This window comes from Salvelinus alpinus, chromosome 30 (genome assembly GCF_045679555.1).
Source record: "Salvelinus alpinus chromosome 30, SLU_Salpinus.1, whole genome shotgun sequence".
Taxonomy (NCBI): Eukaryota; Metazoa; Chordata; class Actinopteri; order Salmoniformes; family Salmonidae; genus Salvelinus; species Salvelinus alpinus.
In genome coordinates, this window is record NC_092115.1 from 27873491 (window position 1) to 27896278 (window position 22788).

Here is a 22788-nt window from a genome sequence, read left to right on the forward strand (position 1 = left end):
AGATACTTTTGTACCTCTTCCTCCAACATCTTCACAACGTCCTTTGCTGTTGTTCTTGGATTGATTTGCACTTTTCGCACCAAAGTACGTTCATCTCTAGGAGACAGAACGCGTCTCCTTCCTGAGCAGTATGACGGCTGCGTGGTCCCATGGTGTTTATACTTGCGTATCTATTGTTTGTACAGATGAACGTGGTACCTTCAGGCGTTTGGAAATTGCTCCCAAGGATGAACCAGACTTGTGGAGATCGACACATTTTTTTCTGAGGTCTTGGCTGATTTCTTTTGATTTTCCCATGATGTCAAGGAAAGAGGCACTGAGTTTGAAGTTAGGCCTTGAAATACATCCACAGGTTCACCTCCAATTGACTCAAATGATGTCAATTAGCTTCTGAAGCCATGATATAATTTTCTGGAATTTCCCAAGCTGTTTAAAGGCACAGTCAACTTAAGTGTATGTAAACTTCTGACACACTGGAATTGAGATACAGTGAATTATAAATTAACCTGAATCTGGGGAAGTAAATAAAAGGTCTCATTGCCAAAATCCTGAAGTATCACTTTAATGCTGAAAGCTGGTAATTTAGCTCTCACCCTTCTAGTACGGCTGATGTTGAAATACAGTACAAAATACTGACAGTAGGAGAGGGAGCATTTTAAATGTTGAGGAGGATTTGTCATGGAAGTGGTTTGCCGTCTATTTAGCCAGAGAATTTAACGTTCAGTGCAGCTCAGTGGATGATGAACATTTCTCTGAAATCTGTAATGATTCCATAAATAATCTCTCCTCCATGTTTAAAACTGAAGCCGCTATACGCCCTTGAAAAACATCAGACACTGCTGCTCTCTGTGCAGGGCAGATCTGAAGACTGGAACTGCCCAATCACATCTCTGCCTGACACAATCAGCCCCACCCCATCAACAGAGAAAGAAACATCACACTGTATCAAACATATTATCCTACAATAATAATTTTTACTAAGTATGATTAATTGTTAACTTTCCCCCAAAATATACGAAAATAAATAAATAAATGGCTACCTAAAAGTTCCAATATTTGACGTAGAAAACTTTTTGTGTGTGTGTGTGCGTGTGTGTGTGTGTGTGTGTGTGTGTGTGTGTGTGTGTGTGTGTGTGTGTGTGTGTGTGTGTGTGTGTGTGTGTGTGTGTGTGTGTGTGTGTGTGTGGCGCACACACAGTAGTCAAGTCACAGAGAACAATTCATCATCAGATTTCCTCTATACGGATGCTGACAATTGATCTGCAGGGGGTTCAGATAGCTATCCAATTTCAGCTCAGGGACTCAAGACAAACTGAAATAAATGGACATGGAACTAAACTCAGTGTACCCTCAATAGTTTACTCAATATTCATCTTAGACCGCAGAGCAGTTTTTATCTGCTTGACGTGTCTATTTTACTGGGCCACTTGGTATTTTTCTCAGACTTTTCCCTCAGTATTGTAAATTGTACTGTGCCTATGAGAACTGCCATTTGTTAATGTGTTTTGATAGGGATGTTGGAAGACTATACTGTTTGCACAAAAGCCTTCTCTTAGTCAGTACTCTAGATGCTGGTGATTGGAATGACCTTTTCCTCTGTGTATGTGTGTGTGTGTATTGTAGATGCCGGTCGTATGAGGACTGTTGTGGGACGCGGTACTGTGTCCGAGCCCTCTCCATCCAGAGACTATGGTACTTCTGGTGAGTTCCCCCAATACTAGCCTGCCAGTCTTACTTCTCTCCTCCCTCCTCTCTCTCTTTTTCTGTCTCGCTCTGTATTTTTCGCTCTCTCTCGCTCCTCTCTCATCAACTTGCTCCCTGCATGTACTTGTATGCATTTATGCATAAGACATTGGTTTGTTCATAGAGTTTGTGGTCCTTTGGGAACTCCTTTGTTTTTACTTAGACCATGCCCCTAATGCGAGGGCTTCTTGCTGTAGCTTAAAATAGCTACACTGGCTCACAGTGAAATGCTTAATTGCTACGACATGATCCTAATATGCAATTCAGTCAGAAACTTCTCTCTCTCTCTCTCTCTCTCTCTCTCTCTCTCTCTCTCTCTCTCTCTCTCTCTCTCTCTCTCTCTCTCTCTCTCTCTCTCTCTCTCTCTCTCTCTCTCTCTCTCTCTCTCTCTCTCTCTCTCTCTCTCTCTCTCTCTCTCTCTCTCTCTCTCTCTCTCTCTCTCTCTCTCTCTCTCTCTCTCTCTCTCTCTCTCTCTCTCTCTCTCTCTCTCTCTCTCTCTCTCTCTCTCTCTCTCTCTCTCTCTCTCTCTCTCTCTCTCTCTCTCTCTCTCTCTCTCTCTCTCTCTCTCTCTCTCTCTCTCTCTCTCTCTCTCTCTCTCTGTGTACCACAGGAGGCTGCTGAGGGGAGGACTTCTCATAATGGCTGGAATGAAGTAAATGGAATGGTTTCAAACACATGGAAACCATGTGTTTGATGTGTTCAATAACATTCCATTTACTCCGTTCCAGCCATTACTATGAGCCCATCCTCCCCAATTAAGGTGCCACTAGCCTCCTGTGGTGTATGTGAGTTACTTTACTGACTTTATTGTCCCCATGGGGAAATTTTGTTGCAGTGTCATGTACACGTTTAAAGTGGCGTTTAAAGACAAAACAAATTGACAATACAACTTTCATAACAGTTACATACCAATAAAAAGAGAGTAGCCTGCTGGCCTTACTGGGTCGGTAGGAACATTAGCCCGAGCTATTTAGGAGGGATGTCACACCTGACACAAATGATTGTCTAGTTCTGTTTTTCCTGCCGAGGGGTGCCCTATACCTGTGCCCAGAGGGGAGTAGTTCAAAGTCCGGGTACAGGGGGTGGCTTGGGTCTAAAATGATTTGTCATACTTCAGCATAGAAGTCCCTCTTGACCAATGCTCCCTCAAATTTTGGGGGGAACTGAGCAAATTGTAGGTCTTGTAAGCGGAAACTTGAACATTGTGAGATTTTTGTGCAACTCCTGGCACGCATTTAGTGAACACTGAGGCTGTACCCTTACAGTTTTAGACGGTTGCCAATAGGCTATTGTGGCTATTTGAGCATAAAGTAGACCTACCAACAAAACCAATGGAGCAAATCTCATAACATTTTCACATGGAAATAGCTTTTGATTTCTATGATATAACCTACAGTAACCTATATGTGGTGTTCAGTACAGGCCTACATTGCATGAGACTTTTAAAATTACATTATGAAGGGCTTGACATTAATTAATGATTTTTTAAATGGTCTTTAACACCATGGGCCAAATACAGTGGGGCAAAAAAGTATTTAGTCAGCCACCAATTGTGCAAGTTCTCCCACTTAAAAAGATGAGAGAGGCCTGTAATTTTCAGCATAGGTACAATTCAACTATGACAGACAAAATGAGAAAAAAAATCCAGAAAATCACATTGTAGGATTTGTAATGAATTTATTTGCAAATTATGGTGGAAAATAAGTATTTGGTCACCTACAAACAAGCAAGATTTCTGGCTCTCACAGACCTGTAACTTCTTTAAGAGGCTCCTCTGTCCTCCACTCGTTACCTGTATTAATGGCACCTGTTTGAACTTGTCATCAGTATAAAAGACACCTGTCCACAACCTCAAACAGTCACACTCCAAACTCCACTATGGCCAAGACCAAAGAGCTGTCAAAGGACACCAGAAACAAAATTGTAGACCTGCACCAGGCTGGGAAGACTGAATCTGCAATAGGTAAGCAGCTTGGTTTGAAGAAATCAACTGTGGGAGCAATTATTAGGAAATGGAAGACACTGATAATCTCCCTCGATCTGGGGCTCCACGCAAGATCTCACCCCGTGGGGTCAAAATGATCACAAGAACGGTGAGCAAAAATCCCAGAACCACACGGGGGGACCTAGTGAATGACCTGCAGAGAGCTGGGACCAAAGTAACAAAGCCTACCATCAGTAACACACTACGCCGCCAGGGACTCAAATCCTGCAGTGCCAGACGTGTCCCCCTGCTTAAGCCAGTACATGTCCAGGCCCGTCTGAAGTTTGCTAGAGAGCATTTGGATGATCCAGAAGAAGATTGGGAGAATGTCATATGGTCAGATGAAACCAAAATAGAACTTTTTGGTAAAAACTCAACTCGTCGTGTTTGGAGGACAAAGAATGCTGAGTTGCATCCAAAGAACACCATACCTACTGTGAAGCATGGGGGTGGAAACATCATGCTTTGGGGCTGTTTTTCTGCAAAGGGACCAGGACGACTGATCCGTGTAAAGGAAAGAATGAATGGGGCCATGTATCGTGAGATTTTGAGTGAAAACCTCCTTCCATCAGCAAGGGCATTGAAGATGAAACGTGGCTGGGTCTTTCAGCATGACAATGATCCCAAACACACTGCCCGGGCAACAAAGGAGTGGCTTCGTAAGAAGCATTTCAAGGTCCTGGAGTGGCCTAGCCAGTCTCCAGATCTCAACCCCATAGAAAATCTTTGAAGGGAGTTGAAAGTCCGTGTTGCCCAGCAACAGCCCCAAAACATCACTGCTCTAGAGGAGATCTGCATGGAGGAATGGGCCAAAATACCAGCAACAGTGTGTGAAAACCTTGTGAAGACTTACAGAAAACGTTTGACCTCTGTCATTGCCAACAAAGGGTATATAACAAAGTATTGAGATAAACTTTTGTTATTGACCAAATACTTATTTTCCACCATAATTTGCAAATAAATTCATTAAAAATCCTACAATGTGATTTTCTGGATTTTTTTTCTCATTTTGTCTGTCATAGTTGAAGTGTACCTATGATGAAAATTACAGGCCTCTCTCATCTTTTTAAGTGGGAGAACTTGCACAATTGGTGGCTGACTAAATACTTTTTTGCCCCACTGTAGGTGACTGTAAATTGCTTTGTATTGTATGACCAAGAAACCACTTTACAAAACAACATGTATTATTATTACAATGTAGGCTGCCTATTTGCATATTCAAGCCTGTCTCAAAATACGACAATGCCCCTTTAATTAAGACATACGTTTTTTACCTGACTGACTTTTCAAAGACACCTTGAAATGTAGTCTACACGTTTTGTGCTCTTGTATGAAGAAGTATCTCCCTTTTGCTGACCTATACTTATCTATAACTTGGCTAATAACTCGCTAACTAGCAAAAAATATCAACATGTGCACACGCGCTGCTGTACTCTCTGATCTGAACTGGGTGATTGAAAGACCGCTCGTGGGCTACCCCGGCCAATAGAATTCTACTCCATTACTCTCTGGCTCTCCCTACAACAAAATCACAGACTCAAATCTTGCAAAGTTAGATTTGTTTTGGTTTGTTTCATTGAAAAGCGGCTGATATAATGTTGATCAGAGAAAAAGAAAAAACATTGATCTATATAGTGCAAACTAATGGGACGAACTCAGTGAAATTCAGTCTTGTCTCTGCTCGTCGTGGTATTTCTTCAGTGCAGCAGTCCTTCAGGAGGGAACATTGGTCTTGACTTTAGTTTGTTCTTCAGTTCAGGGGGGGGGTGGGGGGGGGGGGGGTGTATAGCCAATATACCACGGCTAAGGGTTGTTCTTATGCAACAGCTCTTAGCCATGGTATATTGGCCATATACCATAAACCCCCGAGGTGCCTTATTGCTTATTATTGCTATTATGAACTGGTTACCAACATAATTAGAGCAGTAAAAAATGTTTTTGTTGTTGTCATACCTGTGGTATAACTTCTGTTATAAACTTGGTGATTCGTGCCTTGAATGCTGATCGGCTGACAGCCTTATACCAGGGGTATGACAAAATATTTATTTTAACTGCTCTAATTACGTTGGTAACCAGTTGATAATAACAATTGTGGTATATGGCCAATAGGGCTGTAGCCAGGCACTCCTTATGCACAACACAACACGAACAGCCCTTAGCCGTGGTATATTGGCCATATAGCACACCCCCTCATGCCTTATTGCTTAAATATACCACGGCTGTCAGCCAATCAGCATTCAGGGCTCGAACCGCCCAGTTTATAATTTAGAATGAATCCTTCACCTAGCCCCCATCTTAAATCAGATTCAATAAGACAATGGCCCCATTTATACCTGGTGCTAACATGTGTCCTTTGTCCTGATCTTGTCCATAATCAGATTTTTTGGACAGGTGTAGACAAAAAAATAATAACAAAAAGATGCATTGTGATCTGATTGTGATCAGATCTTCCTGACCACCTCCGGAGGTAGTTAGGCACGTATTTGGTCTGGATATCTCACAAGTGTAGACAGATCTTGACAGTGAGACTATTCCTATACTAGTGTAGTAGAAATGTCTGACTGTCAAGGATGAACTCTTTCAGTCCAGTAAATTGAGCCCATGAATTCTATCAACGACTACCACTGATATCACAGAAGACTCAAGTCTAATTTCCTCAGTCAGAACATCTTGAAGCTCCTTATTCCTTTCATTCCGTCTTTCTTTTATCTCTTAGTCTGACTATGTAAGGCCATGAATTGATGGTTAAGTAGCGTGTATTATGTACGTTTTTGCTGTCTGTGTTTGCAGGCTGCTGCTGATGGGTGTGGTGTTCTGCTGTGGGGCGGGGTTCTTCATCCGCAGATGCATGTACCCCTCCCCCTTTCTGAAGACACCTTTAATGTGTCATTCACCAGACACCAAATGACAGCTCCAGGTGAGTCCCATATGCAATTCCTCCTCCTCTATTCCCTCTCCCAGTCGTTCTCCTCTCACTCACTTCTCTTTTCTTATTCAATACCCCACTACCACATCCTCTCTCCAGATCTTCTCTATTTTATCCCCACCCCCCCATCAAGTTATTTCCTTTTCTCCTTTAATCTCCCACTATTCCAGACTCAGTGCAGTCATTTATACATAGCAGAGTACAAATTAACTTCTCAGTTTACTATAATAATCTGGTCAGAAAGGACCAGTCTCTGATCTCATACAGTACAGTGATTGACTCTCTTTCTGATTCTGGATCCAAAATGGCACACTAGTCCTTATATAGTCCACTATAAATAGGGTTTGGGCCAAAAGTAGTGCACTACGAAGGGATTATGGTGCAATTTGGGATTAACACTGGGTCGGCTTCTTGGATCTATTCTGGCTAATGTCACTCTCTGAACACATTCTTGCTATTTTGACACACACACACTAGCCCCTCCACTCATTGACCTGGAAATATGGGTATTCATATTTCATGTTTTGGCTCTGGAGGGAAGAAGAGTAATATATAATAGTGCTATTATTCCATATGTTTTCTGTGTTGAGGTTTAAAACGTGATATATTCTAGTTCAGTGCTGCACCAAAATCTGTCCCTGAGTGGACCAATTGAAACTGAGCTGAGAAATGCTGCTTATTCATATTCATGCCTTTAACACGTGCTCAGATTCTGACCTCTCTCACACCAAATGTCACTCAGTTCAGCTCTCACTGTAGCAGTCAGGCAGTGTAGCAGACAAATCTGGACGACAGTGGTATTTTCGTGAAATGCCCTGTATTGCTGGCCACATTATTTACGTCAACCGTACGAAACAAAATACAGTGCGTAGATGGTGAACTATGTGAGTTTTCATTCATTTATCTACTCTCTTTGTCCTCCAGGACTGCAGCAGCCCAGCATGCAGAACTATGGGGACCCAGGAGGGATGATCCTCACCCCTACAGCCCCCATCCCTACCCCTCCCACTTGGCAGCACCCTACCCCTCCTGCTTACTGCAACCTCCCTCCACCCTATGAACAGGTGCTGCAGGCCTCAGAGAAGAGGTAATCTGGAGGAAAGACATTGGAATTAATGAAATTATTTCAAACCCTTCAGAGTTCCCAACACCGCCACAACTGGCAGCAGAGCGAGAGAGAGTTCTCTGCACATCAATAGGGAAGGGTCACTATCCTACGTTTTGACTCATGAGTAAAAAGCAAGTCTGATATTGTAGACTACTAGAAATGGAATAGCATCTCTACATTAAAAACATCTCATTAAGGGACGCTTTCCCGGACACAGATTAACGCTGGTCCTGGACCAAAAAGCATGCATTTAAATAGCTTTTTAGTCTAGGACTAGGCTTAATCTGTGTCTGAGAAACCAGCCCTGAAAGCAGCTTCAGTCTGTACCACAATGAATCGGTGTCAAAGTGTTTGTTTTGACATCACCTCTCGAAGAGACACAACAGGATAAAAAACAGACATAGATCCAGAAAGAGAGGTGCTCTGTCAACAACACTGTGTCAGCTGGAAGAGCAGCATCTATCTGAGCACAACTCACTCAGATCACCCACTCAGGATACTGTATTATCGCCCACTGTCTGGTATGTGTTTAATATCACTGCGGTTGGAGCATTTAGTATCTCTAGTTGAGGCACAAGTTTACTGTAGATCAGAAGCCTGTAATGCTGTGGACATACTATAGTCATGGCAAATCAGTTTAGCTTCGTCTCTTAAAATTCATTTTGGTGCATGACTTTCCTCTATATTTTATTAAGGTAGTGTAGCCTATAATATATGCAATTTGCTAATGAATTCAGGTATAGAGTGTAGTCATTGTTTCAACAACAACAACAACAACAAAAAATCACAGTATCCTGAATTAACAGAGGGTCAGCTTGCCTAATAAAGTGATTAGTCTGGAAATAAATTGTGTTCCTTCCAAATATTACAAGTTAAGGTGGCTACAATGCTCTTTGCCCAGAATCCCACAACCCCAGTGCTCCCTTTTCCCATTCAACAGGAATTCTGATACATCATGGAAGACTTTAAACCACTAGGTGTCAGTCAGTATGATGTTCAACATGCAGCCAGCTGTGTTGCAGCATGTGCTCTGGAGGCAAGCTGCTGGGCTGTACTGGTGTACAACACAAACCATTGATTTTCTATATCACATTAGTTCTCATTCATTTCCAATGGATTTGATCTGTTTTCATCTTCACCCATTTCCTTGAATTGTAAGTGTGCCACATTAAATCCTGCAAATGGGCGTTTTGTACATATCCTTCACACAACAGGTACAGTGCATTCGGAAGGAATTCAGACCCCTTGACTTTTTCCCCATTTTGTTACGTTACAGCCTTATTCTAAAATGGCTGAAATAATTGTTTTCCCCTCATCAATCTACACACAATACCCCATAATGAAAACATGTTGTTCACAAATGTTAGCAAATGTATATATTTTTTAAACAGAGATACCTTATTTACATAGGTATTCAGACCCTTTGCTATGAGACTTGAAATTGAGCTCAGGTGCATCCTGTTTCTATTGAGCATTGAGATGTTTCTACAACTTGGAGTCAACCTGTGGTAAATTCAATTGATTGGACATGTCTATATAAGCTCAGAGAAAAAACCAAGCCATGAGGTCAAAGGAATTGTCCGTAGAGCTCTGAAACAAGATTGTGTCGAGGTTCAGATCAAGGGAAGGGTATCAAAACATTTCTGCAGCATTGAAGGTCCCCAAGAACACAGTGGCCTCCATCATTCTTAAATGGAAGAAGTTTGTAACCACCAAGACTCTTCCTAGAGCTGGCTGCCCGGCCAAACGGAGCAATCGGGGGAGAAGGGCCTTGGTCAGGGAGGTGACCAAGAACCTGATGGTCACTCTGACAGAGCTCGAGAGGTCCTCTGTGGGGATTTGATAACCTTCTAGAAGGATAACCATCTCTGCAGTATTCCATCAATCAGGCCATTATGGTAGAGCACGGACTTGAACCCAATTTAACATCTCTAGAGAGACCTGAAAATAGCTGTGCAGCGAGGCTCTCCATTCAACCTGACAGAGCTTGAGAGCATCTGCAGAGAAGAATGGGAGAAACTCCCCAAATACAGTTGTGCAAAGCTTGTAGCATCATACCCAAGAAGACTCGAGGCTGTAATCGCTGCCAAAGGTGCATAAACAAAGTACTGAGTAAAGGGTCTGACTAAATGTAAATGTGATTTGCAAAACAATTCTAAAAACCTGGTATTGCTTTGTCATTATGGGGTAAAGGTATTGTGTGTAGATTGAGGGGGGGGACAATTTAATCAATTTTAGAATAAGGCTGTAACATAATATGTGGAAAAAGTCAAGGGGTTTGAATACCTTCCAAATGCACTGTAAATACAGAACAACATTAAATAACTGTAAGCCACACTCATTACAGAGAGCAGTTCTCTGAATGCAGAACTAGTGAGCCGTACAGACATTACAACTGCAGGCAGGCTGACTTTCTAGAGATATAGATTTCCTAGTAAACAGCTCTACATTTGCAGCAGCAGCAGTCAGTGACTCAGAGGATTACTCCCAAACCCCTGCAGCTATTTGCATAATGCCACCAATAGCTTAATGATGCGATTACATGCTATTTACCCAGCACCCTGAATGTAATCTTCTGATTCCAAATATTTGTTCACAGTAGGAACCATCTGTATCAAAGGAATAAGACACTGTTGCATCTACAACACAATCAAGCTCAGTAGTCCATACAGCTTGTGTGCGTGCGTGCTAGTTTATGCATTCGTGTGTCTGTGTGTACCTGCACTACATGCTTTCACTCATCCACTTTCAAAATTTGCTCTAGGACTGTTTTCCAACTCCAGTCCTCGAGTCCCCCTCAACTGCACACATTTTTGTTGTAGGATACTGACCGAGTCAACCTTGAATCAAGATCCACTGGTTAAATCTAGTTCTGTTTTCTGAGTAAGCTATAATTTTTCTTCATAAAGTACTGCTACTGTATAATTAAGAAAAGGCCTGAGGGAGTGTGGTATATGGCCAATATACCACGGTTAAGGGCTGTTCTTTAACACGACGCAATGCGGAGTGCCTGGATACAGACCTTAGCCGTGGTATATTGGCCATGTATCAAACTCCAGATGTGCATTATTGCGATTATAAAACGGGATACCAACATAATTAAAGCAGTAAAAAAAAAAAATATCGTCATACCCGTGGTATATGGTTTGATATACCATGGCTGTCAGCCAATCAGCATTCAGGGCTCTAACCACCCAGTTTATAATACCGTTTAGAGTATAAAAATAGTCTTTACTCATGCCTTTGGACATATCTGGCAGTGCACTGTGAAAGCTGTGTTCATTCATGCATCATCTAGTACGTATAATATTACCCAGGTTACTGAATTGGTTAGTGAAAAAACAGTACTCAATGAGAAAGAGCAAGATAATTGAATAATGGCACAAAATCACAACTGAAAATAGCTTGGATGGAACTTTACAAATCCTGCTGTATTGGGGAAAGGGATAACAGTATGCTAGCTTTCCAGTATGATTGGAATTGCCTAGTCTCAAACCTCTTTACAATGGGACAGTTGCTGGTTGAAAAGTGTGAATGAAAACCACCCTGCACTCTGCCAATTCAGGAACTGAATCAAACCTTGTGGCAAAAAGAGATTGAATCTCAACCCTGGGATTTTTCTCATTAGATTGGACCCCAGAGTACTAAGGGTCTGTGATGCACAGTGGGTACATGCATGGCTGCACAGATGATGTGGGATACAACATGGCAGAGGGAATACCAAACACATCCTTGGCTTGCATCTTACGCAACCACTCAATGTCTAGACTGCGCAGTTAAAAATGTGGGTGGCATGTACATCAAGCATTAATCACTACCATCAAAGCCTTTACGAAACGCGCTGGATAAGTCGAGGAGAAATAGAGATGGCGTCATGGAGAGAGAATAATGAGAGGCAACGACAGAGCTCCCTGAATGAACAGTGAAGCAAGTGGATTAGAAATGTAAGGCTTGTCTTTGACCACAGTGGGCTGGAGGTGAACACATGACGTGACAGATAATTTACTTGCAGTCAAATCAATTTGTCATCAAGGGGAACAGAGACCAAAGTATTTTGAAAAATAACTACATGAGGTATATGTTGTTATAAAACCAGTGGAAGTAGGCCAATAAATGGAGAACTAGAACTAACCTGAGGGGAAATCTGACTTTTTCCCAACTGTCAGAACATAACTCTCCCCAGAATGGGAATAAAGCACAAAATAGGATCCCAGAAGTGAATTACCTCTGGGAATGATCGTATCACCAGAGTTTGTATCAGCACCACTTTTTTAAGGTGATAAATGTTTCTCCCTGCTCTCACTATTCCCACTGCCCACCATTATCACGCTCTCCAGAAGTATGGCTATGAGAAAAATGACCACGACTGAAGTGAGGATGGGAGAGAGGAGGGATAGATTCGACTAGTTAAGTGCAGAATTATTTCAAATCAGAACTTTTGATTGATTCTTTCTACCTTTTGAAAATGATCTCCCTTTTCAAATAGCATGCAGACATAGTTACATCGAACAGATCAAATTAAATTTCTCAACATGGAAACCAATCATGTTGATATCCAATCATTGATGATAGAGTATCAAACCAGAACACACCCCCTTGGAGCCCTGTTAGCTTTGAGAAATGAAGTAACGCTGCATTGACGTCTGGATGGCCAAAACTCAAGAGATGACGATGAATTGTCAAGAGATGGGTTGATGTTTGGCCAGGCCAATAGCTTCTCAGCCTGACTACAGTGAGTCAGAACAAAGGGATCTCCAGACAGACAGGGTCTACAGGGAATGTCTAGACTCTAAAGAGACCCTGATAGACAGAGCCTCCCCATTTGCCCCTGATCACTTATAACGTATTTACATTCCAGACATCATAAAAAAAGTTTGAACACCTGAGGGGGTCAACTGATATAGCGTGGAAGAAACACTGAAACAAAACACTCCTTATGGCATACTAAATGTAGTCAAAGTCAAATGGCTGCATTTATAGTACTAGTACTAGAATCATTGAATGTGCATTAGCAAGAATCCCTGTGGCCATCATGTAGGCTACTTTTAGGCAACACCACCATCTGTTGGTGGGGGGAGCATGTAAAAGGGGAAAATGTGGTCGACAGAATAATTTGATGACAAAGCTATACTATTTAGATTTATAGTAAGCATTTAAATTCTAGTTTGTCTGGATACTTCAATACTTGCCATACAATCTGAATGACTTGAACCTGAATGACTAGTGATTTTTTATGTATACACTCACAGAAGATGGGTTCTTTGAAAGAGAAGAAAAAAAACAAATGTCACAAGGTAAGAAAATGTGTATATATTTATTCACAAAACGTCCTACTTCACTATACACAAACTTGAAATAATAGTCAATGTCATCTGAATTCCTATGTCGAGCGCTCATTCTTTTCAACACTTTACCACATACATGTACTTTATCTTAGGGAGCAAAGAATACACACCTCTGAAAAGATGTGTGGTGTAACATGACCCTCCAAACAAATGGTATATATGAAACTGTACAGGGGCTTTCTCTACAACTTGAAAAGGTTCTAAAGAGATGAAAAGCATTCTTCAAATATCAACAATTCTCAAATAAGAGATTGTTCAAACTGAGCCAGTAGGACAACTTCCTAAACATATGGGCACAACAAACACCGTATACAGAGTACCACTGACAAAGAAATGTGCATTAATATTATTTCAATTAGACATTTCATAGAAATAGAATGTCAAAAGTGGAAGATAAAAGTATTATGTACATTGAGGTAAATTATAATTAAAAACATTGGTGTGCCGAGAGGAGGTATCGTTTCCTTTTTTTGATTGTGTTTCAAACTTTGTTTCATTTCCTTTTCAGCAGAATATGTGGTGGACTTTGAACATGGTTCCATATAATTTAATAGAAGTCAAACATAGCCTTATTTCTCCCAGTGCCTTTCTTCTGCTGGAGCCAGTACGTAATAGCACATACTGCAGCTACTTTACAGCTACTGTGCAATATGTGATAAAGATGACCAGGGAATCTTCATATTTTCCCTCAAATACTGTACGTTTCAGAATGGTTTGCTTACCAGAAGCGTATTTTAATTTAATTTAATTCTGTTTCACAATCTGTACTACACAGCAGAGCTTAATATCAATTTCCAATTTTGTGGTTGCATCAGAAGCCCACTAATAAATATGTATTCTTCGCTGCCTGCCTCACTGGTCTTTTTCCCCTTCTGCTAATCAGAGCATCTCATTCAGTACATACTGCCGCAGGGCTCTTCTCCTTTAGCAAATGAGTTCTTGAGTTCAGGTCAGTGAGAGGTGACGACCGTAATCATGTATGTGTAATGATGGCTACATACTCGATTACTGGCAATTGGGGGATTCAATTCCACTCACTGAAAATAATGGGGAGTGCTTCAGAAAGTATTCATCGCCCTTGGCTTATTCCACATTTTGATGTTACAGTCCAAATTCAAAATAAGGACTTTGTTTTTTCTCACCTCCCTGACCAATGTAATCCATTTTGAATACAGGCTGTAACACAAAATGTGGAATAAGTCAAAGGGTATGAATACTTTCTGAAGGCACTCTACATACAGGTATAAAACACAGTACAAGTCACAGCACATTTATAGATTACAGAACAATTGGGAAAGGAAATATCAAAATGTAAAATAGTTTTGACACTGGGAGGGGGCAAATGCTAGGTTCCTGGTGAAAGCTAGACTAGCAGATAGTGATCATAGTTAGTGGAGTCCTTGCTGGTAGGGACTCAGATGCTGTTTATGTTGCCAAGATAAATACCTGGATGTTTCTATGAGAGTCAGAAAAGTTAAAGGCTGCTGATGAGACTGAGGAATGACGTAGAAAATAAAATTGTTGGATGAGTCATGACAACAGTTGCATTTCTTGTTCCACTGTAAAATAATACTTTTTTGGTTTAACATACACTGTATATCATAGCAGCAATATCCTTCACCTCAAGTGTGACGAATGTGAAAAAACACCACATTGTTTTTCCATCGACAACACTGTTCTGTAATGACCAGTTGACCAATTATGCATTCCATGCATGGCACAATAGTTCAAGGGCGTTTTGATTTGGTTTAAGCAGGTTGATGTAAACTTGCTAAAAGACAAAAACAAATAACACAGTAGCAGATATGAATACAGCATGTACCTCTGGTTTTGCAAAAAATAATAATAAAGAACCCTACAGGTCAAATCTAAATGCCATGGCACTTGACAAGCGTTCATCTGACCTCTCCTCACAGTACTTTATAGTCGATTCTACTAGTGTAGATTATATTTTTAAATGTAATTATGCAGCAATGCTCAGAAGTGCACTTATTGCTACTGAAGAGATATGAAACAATGTCTACCTCAGATGACCTACAGAATTTCCTTAATTATCCTTTCTGTATTCTGTCCTACTGGAAAATAATAAGGGAGGTCACATGATCACATCTGTATGTTTAGCAGCATAATGAATCTCCAACTAGTAAAGTAAAATGTTCTGTCTTTCATTCATGCAACAAATGAAAGATCGACTACAGGACCTGTATAGGTCTCAATGGGGTTTTCTCACTGTAAAAGGTAGAGCTGTACACAAATCTAAGATATCCAAAAGTACATTCTTCTTTGAAATGTTATGCCCCTAGATGTGAAAACTCATTCACATAAAAGCAATACAAATATACAGAAAATAGTGTATATAATGCAGCTCCGTCAATGCTTTCCCTTAAGACCGTCCAGGATTGATTCTTACTGAGAAGATTGAAAGGTAAACTGGTATCACGGTGTTGCTTAATTGTATTCATTAGTGCACATCGTAGCACTAGTTGGTGGAATACAAAAACAAGGTCTTATTGGATAAGTCCAGGTAATCCGTTTGGTGCCTAATGAATATGACCCTGACTTCCACTGCATTTCTTCCTATGGCAGTGGGAGGACCCATTCCTTCAGAGAACCTCCTTGATTCAGAGCACTTCATGGTTATGGTTGAAAGAATGAAGAGTGCTTTGTATAAAATAGAGGTATACTATACTGAACAAAAATATAAATGCAACATGTAGAACATGTAAAAGTGTTGGTCGCATGTTTCATGAACTGAAATAAAAGAGCCCTGCCCAGTCATGTGAAATCCATAGATTAGCGCCATAAATCCATAAATTAACTGATTTCCTTGTATGAACTGTAACTCAGTAAAATCTTTGAAATTGTTGCATGTTGTGTTATAATTTTGTTCAGTATATCTATCAGCTTAGGTGTACTGTATGTACACCTGTATACACACACAAAATACATAGGAATAGAGTACAGCCTACACACTCACTCCAGAGGAGGCTGGTGGGAGGAGCTATGAAGTGACTGAATGTAATGGCTGGAATGGAATTAATGGAACGGAGCCAAACATGGTTTCCATATGTTTGACAGTTCAATTAATTCCATTCCAGCCATTACATTCAGTCACTTCATAGCTCCTCCCACCAGCTTCCTCTGACCAACTCATATTTACACTGTAAGAAATAAATATACAGGTAACTGCCAAAATAAAGGAAACACCAACATAAAGCATCTTAATAGGGCGTTGGGCCACCATGAGCCCCAGAACAGCTTCAATGCACATTATAGATTCTACAAGTGTCTGGAACTCTATTGGAGTGATGCGACAATATTCTCCCACAAGAAATTCCATCATTTAGTGGTTTGTTGATAGAGGTGGAAAACTTGGTCTCAGGCACCGCTCCAGAATCTCCCATAACTGTTCAATTAGGTTGAGATCTGGTCAAACACTCACAAACCCTTTAAACCCCCTATGCTTCTTTGAGACCCCTCTTTCAAAGGCAGATCTCTTCTACTGGCCATGGCAATCAAAATAATGGGAAACTGGGCATTTTTATACATAACCCCAAGCATGATGGGATGTTAATTGGTTAATTAACTCAGGAACCACACCAGTGTTAAAGTACCTGCTTTCAATATACTTTGTATTTACTCAAGTGTTTCCTTTATTTTGTCAGTTACCAGTACATAGCAATGAATAAAATATTGCATATTTCACTGCATATTTGACAAGTCTTGATAAAGGTCATATCCAGTTTTTCTTGACAAAAGTATACACAATTATGGAGCTGGCATCTGTAAAATAAATGTTAAAAGGTACAAGATGTTGAGTGAAAGAAAGAAATGCATATGAGTAACACTCAATCCTGTTTGAATGAAATGCTTAAATAAACACAGACCGCAGTACTTTGACAAATAACCAGATAGAGGTATTTGAAAATGTATATTTTCTTTCAATGCAACTTATTTCTTTAATTCAGAATATTTTCAATGGAATTCCTACAGGAGGTCCCAATAAAAGTCAAGTAGTGTCTGTTGGGGGTAAGAAAGATGGGCTTGTTGCAACCAGTCAGGCAAACCAACAGCAGGGTCAGGGTGTTGTGTCTCTGCATCCAGAGTCCAGATAGAGTATTATCCAGGTTATCCACTGGAATCAACCCATGTTCTAATGCCATCTTAGAGGAGAGCAGAGAAACAATCTCTCCAATCAGCCTTAAAGGAATGAGTCATAAACGGGGAAACACACCCACCTGATTGTACCATCACCTCCCTCCCTCCTTCTTCAGAGAAAGAGGAGAACAGCACACAGATGGGGACTGAGATTCCAGACATTCAGGTGGCGTTGTCTCTAGTTTACATCTTGATGCCTTCCTGCTGGCTGAGCTGGGACAGGGACTTCTTGATGCGCAACGCGGTGAGGCGGGCCGCCCCGTTGGAGTACCAGCACTCCCTCATGATCTTAGCCATCACCCGCAAAACCTGGGGAGGGGACAGAGGCAGGGGAGACAGCGTCAACATCACAGGACAGCAATTACACATCCATATTTTGTTTTGCACGTTGTTGAGCACTGAGATATACATATGGATTGGTCTAGCTTCCCCCACCAATCGTAGAGTAAACACCATGACTGCGGCAATTGCAATGTCACAATGTCATTTTTGAAGTGGAAAAAGTAATGGAATCACTGCTGTTGTGAAAGAACTCGAGAGCGAGAGAAACAGCAAGAGAGACGCTACTCATAGACATGGTGTTGAATCTGCAACCGCAGTCTGAATTAAGACTTAAACCCCTGGTCTGCGGCCCAGCAAAGACAATGGAGACAGAGGAGCTCCAGCGTTCTGACCTTGAAAAGGCTGGTCAGACTTACAACATCCAGGCCACAGGTCTGAATACCAATCCATTGCATCCCTATTCCTCAATCTCACGAAGGTCTTTGTCAGTGAGTCTCGTGTTGAATGCAGGGCTGTATTGAGCAGTATGCTCTCTGGCGGATCGGACAGTGAAGACCGGATGTTCTGCTGATCCCCTCTTAGAGGCTATTCTTTTCAATATTAGGTGCATTATGCATTTGATCTAACTGATTTGAACTGAACACTTTTCATATTCTCAGACAATCGTTAGGTCCACTGAACCAAACAATACTTAAGTTGGAAAAAAGGCCCTTCGTTTTTGGGGGGGTTGGTTGGGACGGTTAAAGGCATTAATTAAGATTTTGTACAAGGTGCAGGACAAATTGTTATTTTCTGTACAAAGTCTATTAGCCAAACAGGACCTTGACATAAAGACGTGGATAAATCAAAGCTATTCTCAGTAGCAAATAAACTATTTAGGAAACAACTCTTTGCCTATAACAAAACTCAGGTATGGAGTGATTCCTCACGAAACCAGGTAAAAAAACAAACACTTTTTTTTTTTTTTTAACGAAATGTAATCCATACATGACATTTGTATCTTAAAGCATAATTGAGAAATAATTCATCAAAGTCATTTTAGACTCCATAATGTTTCATCTGTATGTGCTACAAGGTGAAAATTGGTGTAATGAAGCTTTATCGCCTGCTCTGTAATATGAGTATTATTGATTTCAAGAACAATTTTATAAAATAAATTTATGAATATTGAAAATATATTGTTGAACATAGTATACTTTACAGACATATTCAAGTTCCAACGTGGGACCTAAAAAGTTATGTCCCATTTTATACAGAGAAATTGGCATAGTAAGCGATGTAACCAATAACAGCCTTCCTTTTACTTGTATCCAATGTGACCCCCCCAAAATTTCGTCACTGAGCAAATTTCTGATTTTCTGAGCGCAAACTTGAACGTTGTGAAAATTCTGTGCAACTTCCAGCACGCGTTTACTGCGAACACTGAGGCTGTACCCGCTTTAAATTTTAACAGTGATAATGTAGGTTACTGTGGCTATTTGATCATAATGTAGGCCTACTAGAGTGGCCTAAAAACAATGGAGAAAATGCATCCCATAACATTTTAACATGGAAATAGCTGTTCTATCATTCAGCATATAGTAGCAGCCAATGTGTGGTGTTCGATGTAGGCCTACATTCCATGAGACTTTTGGGGGAAAAAACATGCAAGGCTTGACATTAACCCGTTTATCCACTTGCCCTTCAGACAAGGTGACTGAAAATGTTGTGGTGTTTGATGCAAGAAACCACTTTCCAAAATAAAAAGCATTATTATTCCCATACCATTATTACAGAGAATAAAGACACATTATGCTACCGTCTGCCTATTGGCTACTTAGCTTATTCAAGCCTGTCTCAAAATACAACACTGGAACTTTAAGACAAAAAAAGCTTGCTTTTCAAAGATGGCTATAAATCTATACGTTTTGTGCTCTTGTAGGAATCAAATCACTCCCCTAATGATAACTACAAATGATGTATAACTGGCCTAATTTAAATTTCCATTTTACTAATAACTCAGTAACTAGCAAAGAATATAAAGGATAGGATAGGCTGTTAGCCAGCCTGCCAGCTTAGTGGAGTCTGCCACTAGCATAGTCAGTGTAGTCAGCTCAGCTATCCCCATTGAGACTGTGTCTGTGCCTCAACCTAGGTTGGGCAAAACTAAACATGGTGGTGTTCGCCTTAGCAATCTCACTAGGATAAAGACCTCCTCCATTCCTGCCATTATTGAAAGAGATCGTGATACCTCACATCTCAAAATAGGGCTACTTAATGTTAGATCCCTCACTTCAAAGGCTGTTATAGTCAATGAACTAATCACTGATCATAATCTTGATGTGATTGGCCTGACTGAAACCTGGCTTAAGCCTGATGAATTTACTGTGTTAAATGAGGCCTCACCTCCTGGTTACACTAGTGACCATATCCCCCGTGCATCCCGCAAAGGCAGAGGTGTTGCTAACATTTACGATAGCAAATTTCAATTTACAAAAAAAGAAGAAGACGTTTTCGTCTTTTGAGCTTCTAGTCATGAAATCTATGCAGCCTACTCAATTACTTTTTATAGCTACTGTTTACAGGCCTCCTGGGCCATATACAGCGTTCCTCACTGAGTTCCCTGAATTCTTATCGGACCTTGTAGTCATAGCAGATAATATTCAAATTTTTGGTGATTTTAATATTCACATGGAAAAGTCCACAGACCCACTCCAAAAGCCATCATCGACTCAGTGGGTTTTGTCCAACATGTCTCTGGACCTACTCACTGCCACAGTCATACTCTGGACCTAGTTTTGTCCCATGGAATAAATGTTGTAGATCTTAATGTTTTCCCTCATAATCCTGGACTATCGGACCACCATTTTATTACGTTTGCAATCGCAACTAATAATCTGCTCAGATCCCAACCAAGGAGCACCAAAAGTCGTGCTATAAATTCTCAGACAACACAAAGATTCCTTGATGCCCTTCCAGACTCCTTCTGCCTACCCAAGGACATCAGAGGACAAAAATCAGTTAACCATCTAACTGAGGAACTCAATTTAACCTTGCGCAATACCCTAGATGCAGATGCACCCCTAAAAACATTTGTCATATGAAACTAGCTTCCTGGCATACAGAAAATACCCAAGCTCTGAAGCAAGCTTCCAGAAAATTGGAACGGAAATGGCACCACACCAAACTGGAAGTCTTCCGACTAGCCTGGAAAGACAGTACCGTGCAGTATCGAAGAGCCCTCACTGCTGCTCGATCATCCTATTTTTCCAACTTAATTGAGGAAAATAAGAACAATCCAAAATTTATTTTTGAAACTGTCGCAAAGCTAACTAAAAAGCATCATTCCCCAAGTGAGGATGGCTTTCACTTCAGCAGTAATAAATTCATGAACTTCTTTGAGGAAAAGATCATGATCATTAGAAAGCAAATTACGGACTCCTCTTTAAATCTGCGTATTCCTCCAAAGCTCAGCTGTCCTGAGTCTGCACAACTCTTCCAGGACCTAGGATCAAGAGACACTCAAGTGTTTTAGTACTATATCGCTTGACACAATGATGAAAATAATCATGCCCTTTAAACCTTCAAGCTGCATACTGGACCCTATTCCAACTAAACTACTGAAAGAGCTGCTTCTTGTGCTCGGCCCTCCTATGTTGAACATAATAAACGGCTCTCTATCCACCGGATGTGTACCAAACTCACTAAAAGTGGCAGTAATAAAGCCTCTCTTGAAAAAACCAAACCTTGACCCAGAAAATATAAAAAACTATCGGCCTATATCGAATCTTCCATTCCTCTCAAAAATGTTAGAAAAAGCTGTTACGCAGCAACTCACTGCCTTCCTGAAGACAAACAATGTATACGAAATGCTTCAGTCTGGTTTTAGACCCCATCATAGCACTGAGACTGCACTTGTGAAGGTGGTAAATTACCTTTTAATGGCGTCAGACCAAGGCTCTGCATCTGTCCTCGTGCTACTAGACCTTAGTGCTGCCTTTGATACCATCGATCACCACATTCTTTTGGAGAGATTGGAAACCCAAATTGGTCTACACGGACAAGTTCTGGCCTGGTTTAGATCTTACCTGTTGGAAAGATATCAGTTTGTCTCTGTGAATGGTTTGTCCTCTGACAAATCAACTGTACATTTCAGTGTTCCTCAAGGTTCCGTTTTAGGACCACTATTGTTTTCACTATATATTTTACCTCTTGGGGATGTCATTCGAAAACATAATGTTAACTTTCACTGCTATGCGGATGACACACAGCTGTACATTTCAATGAAACATGGTGAAGCCCCAAAATTGCCCTCGCTAGAAGCCTGTGTTTCAGACATAAGGAAGTGGATGGCTGAAAATGTTCTACTTTTAAACTTGGACAAAACAGAGATGCTATTTTGAGTCAATAGGTTGGTGATCACTTTGACTCAAAACACAAGCCGAGATCTACCGCTCACATTTTTTTTTAAACATGACTTAAAACACCCTATGCAACATTAACCAATTAAACTCGAGTCGCACCACATTATTTCCGCCTCATGCACAAATTCATGTTGTTACTCCTATGAACAAGCCGCTAATAATAACAACGCAAGCCTATAGATACACTTTCCTACTCATTCATTACTGCTGCAGTGCTTTTTGTAGTGCTGAGTGGAAATAGGAAGAACGCATATTTTAGAACTTATAAAAGTGTTGAATACAAAGTGTTGATAGTGCTGAGTAAGAACTTACACCTGAACTCACTCATAACAGCATCTCTTTGCTGTATTTGTTGACAGTTTCTCTAGTCATGCTTTTAAATGTTTTGAAATCTCACAGTATCAACTTAGTTGTAGCTAACGGTCATTTCGAGCCATCCGTTTGGCCAGCGGAGGCCTATAGTGCACTTTATTTTCTTTTTGGCAACTGAATCAGGTGCACCTACTGCCAACAGTGTGAGACTAGTGCTGTTACGGTGACCGTATTACCGCCACACCGGCTGTCACCGTGCTTAGTCACGGTAATTAGGCTGCTCTGATGCTGCGGATGGTCATTAGTAGCCTGCCAAACTTACTACCAGGACTCAGCACTCTATTGTCCTTCTAATCACTCTGACATCATTGCAAATATAGTCCAACATCTAATCAAACACTTCATGAGAGCCCATGAGCTCATGTTGCGCAACATTTCTATAGGCTATGCAATTGCATGAGAAAACAGAGTTGAAGAGGAAGATCCCATCAGATTTCTATAGGCTAGGCCCACTATATTTATTTCTC

At 40.8% G+C, this 22788-nt stretch overlaps 1 protein-coding gene and 1 pseudogene across 1 annotated transcript in view; one reads left to right on the top strand and one right to left on the bottom strand.

Annotated features, from left to right (window-relative positions):
* Window positions 1–12933, top strand: part of LOC139560119 (WW domain binding protein VOPP1-like) — a 27003-nt pseudogene extending 14070 nt beyond the window's left edge.
* A 123-nt stretch (window positions 12934–13056) lies between these two features.
* LOC139560117 (TGF-beta receptor type-1-like) overlaps window positions 13057–22788 on the bottom strand; it is a 95602-nt gene continuing 85870 nt past the window's right edge. The window contains exon 9 of the mRNA XM_071376633.1: window positions 13057–17573. Within this exon, the coding sequence (XP_071232734.1) occupies window positions 17448–17573 (126 nt within the window). The 3' untranslated portion in view covers window positions 13057–17447. The remainder of the gene's footprint in view (window positions 17574–22788) is intronic.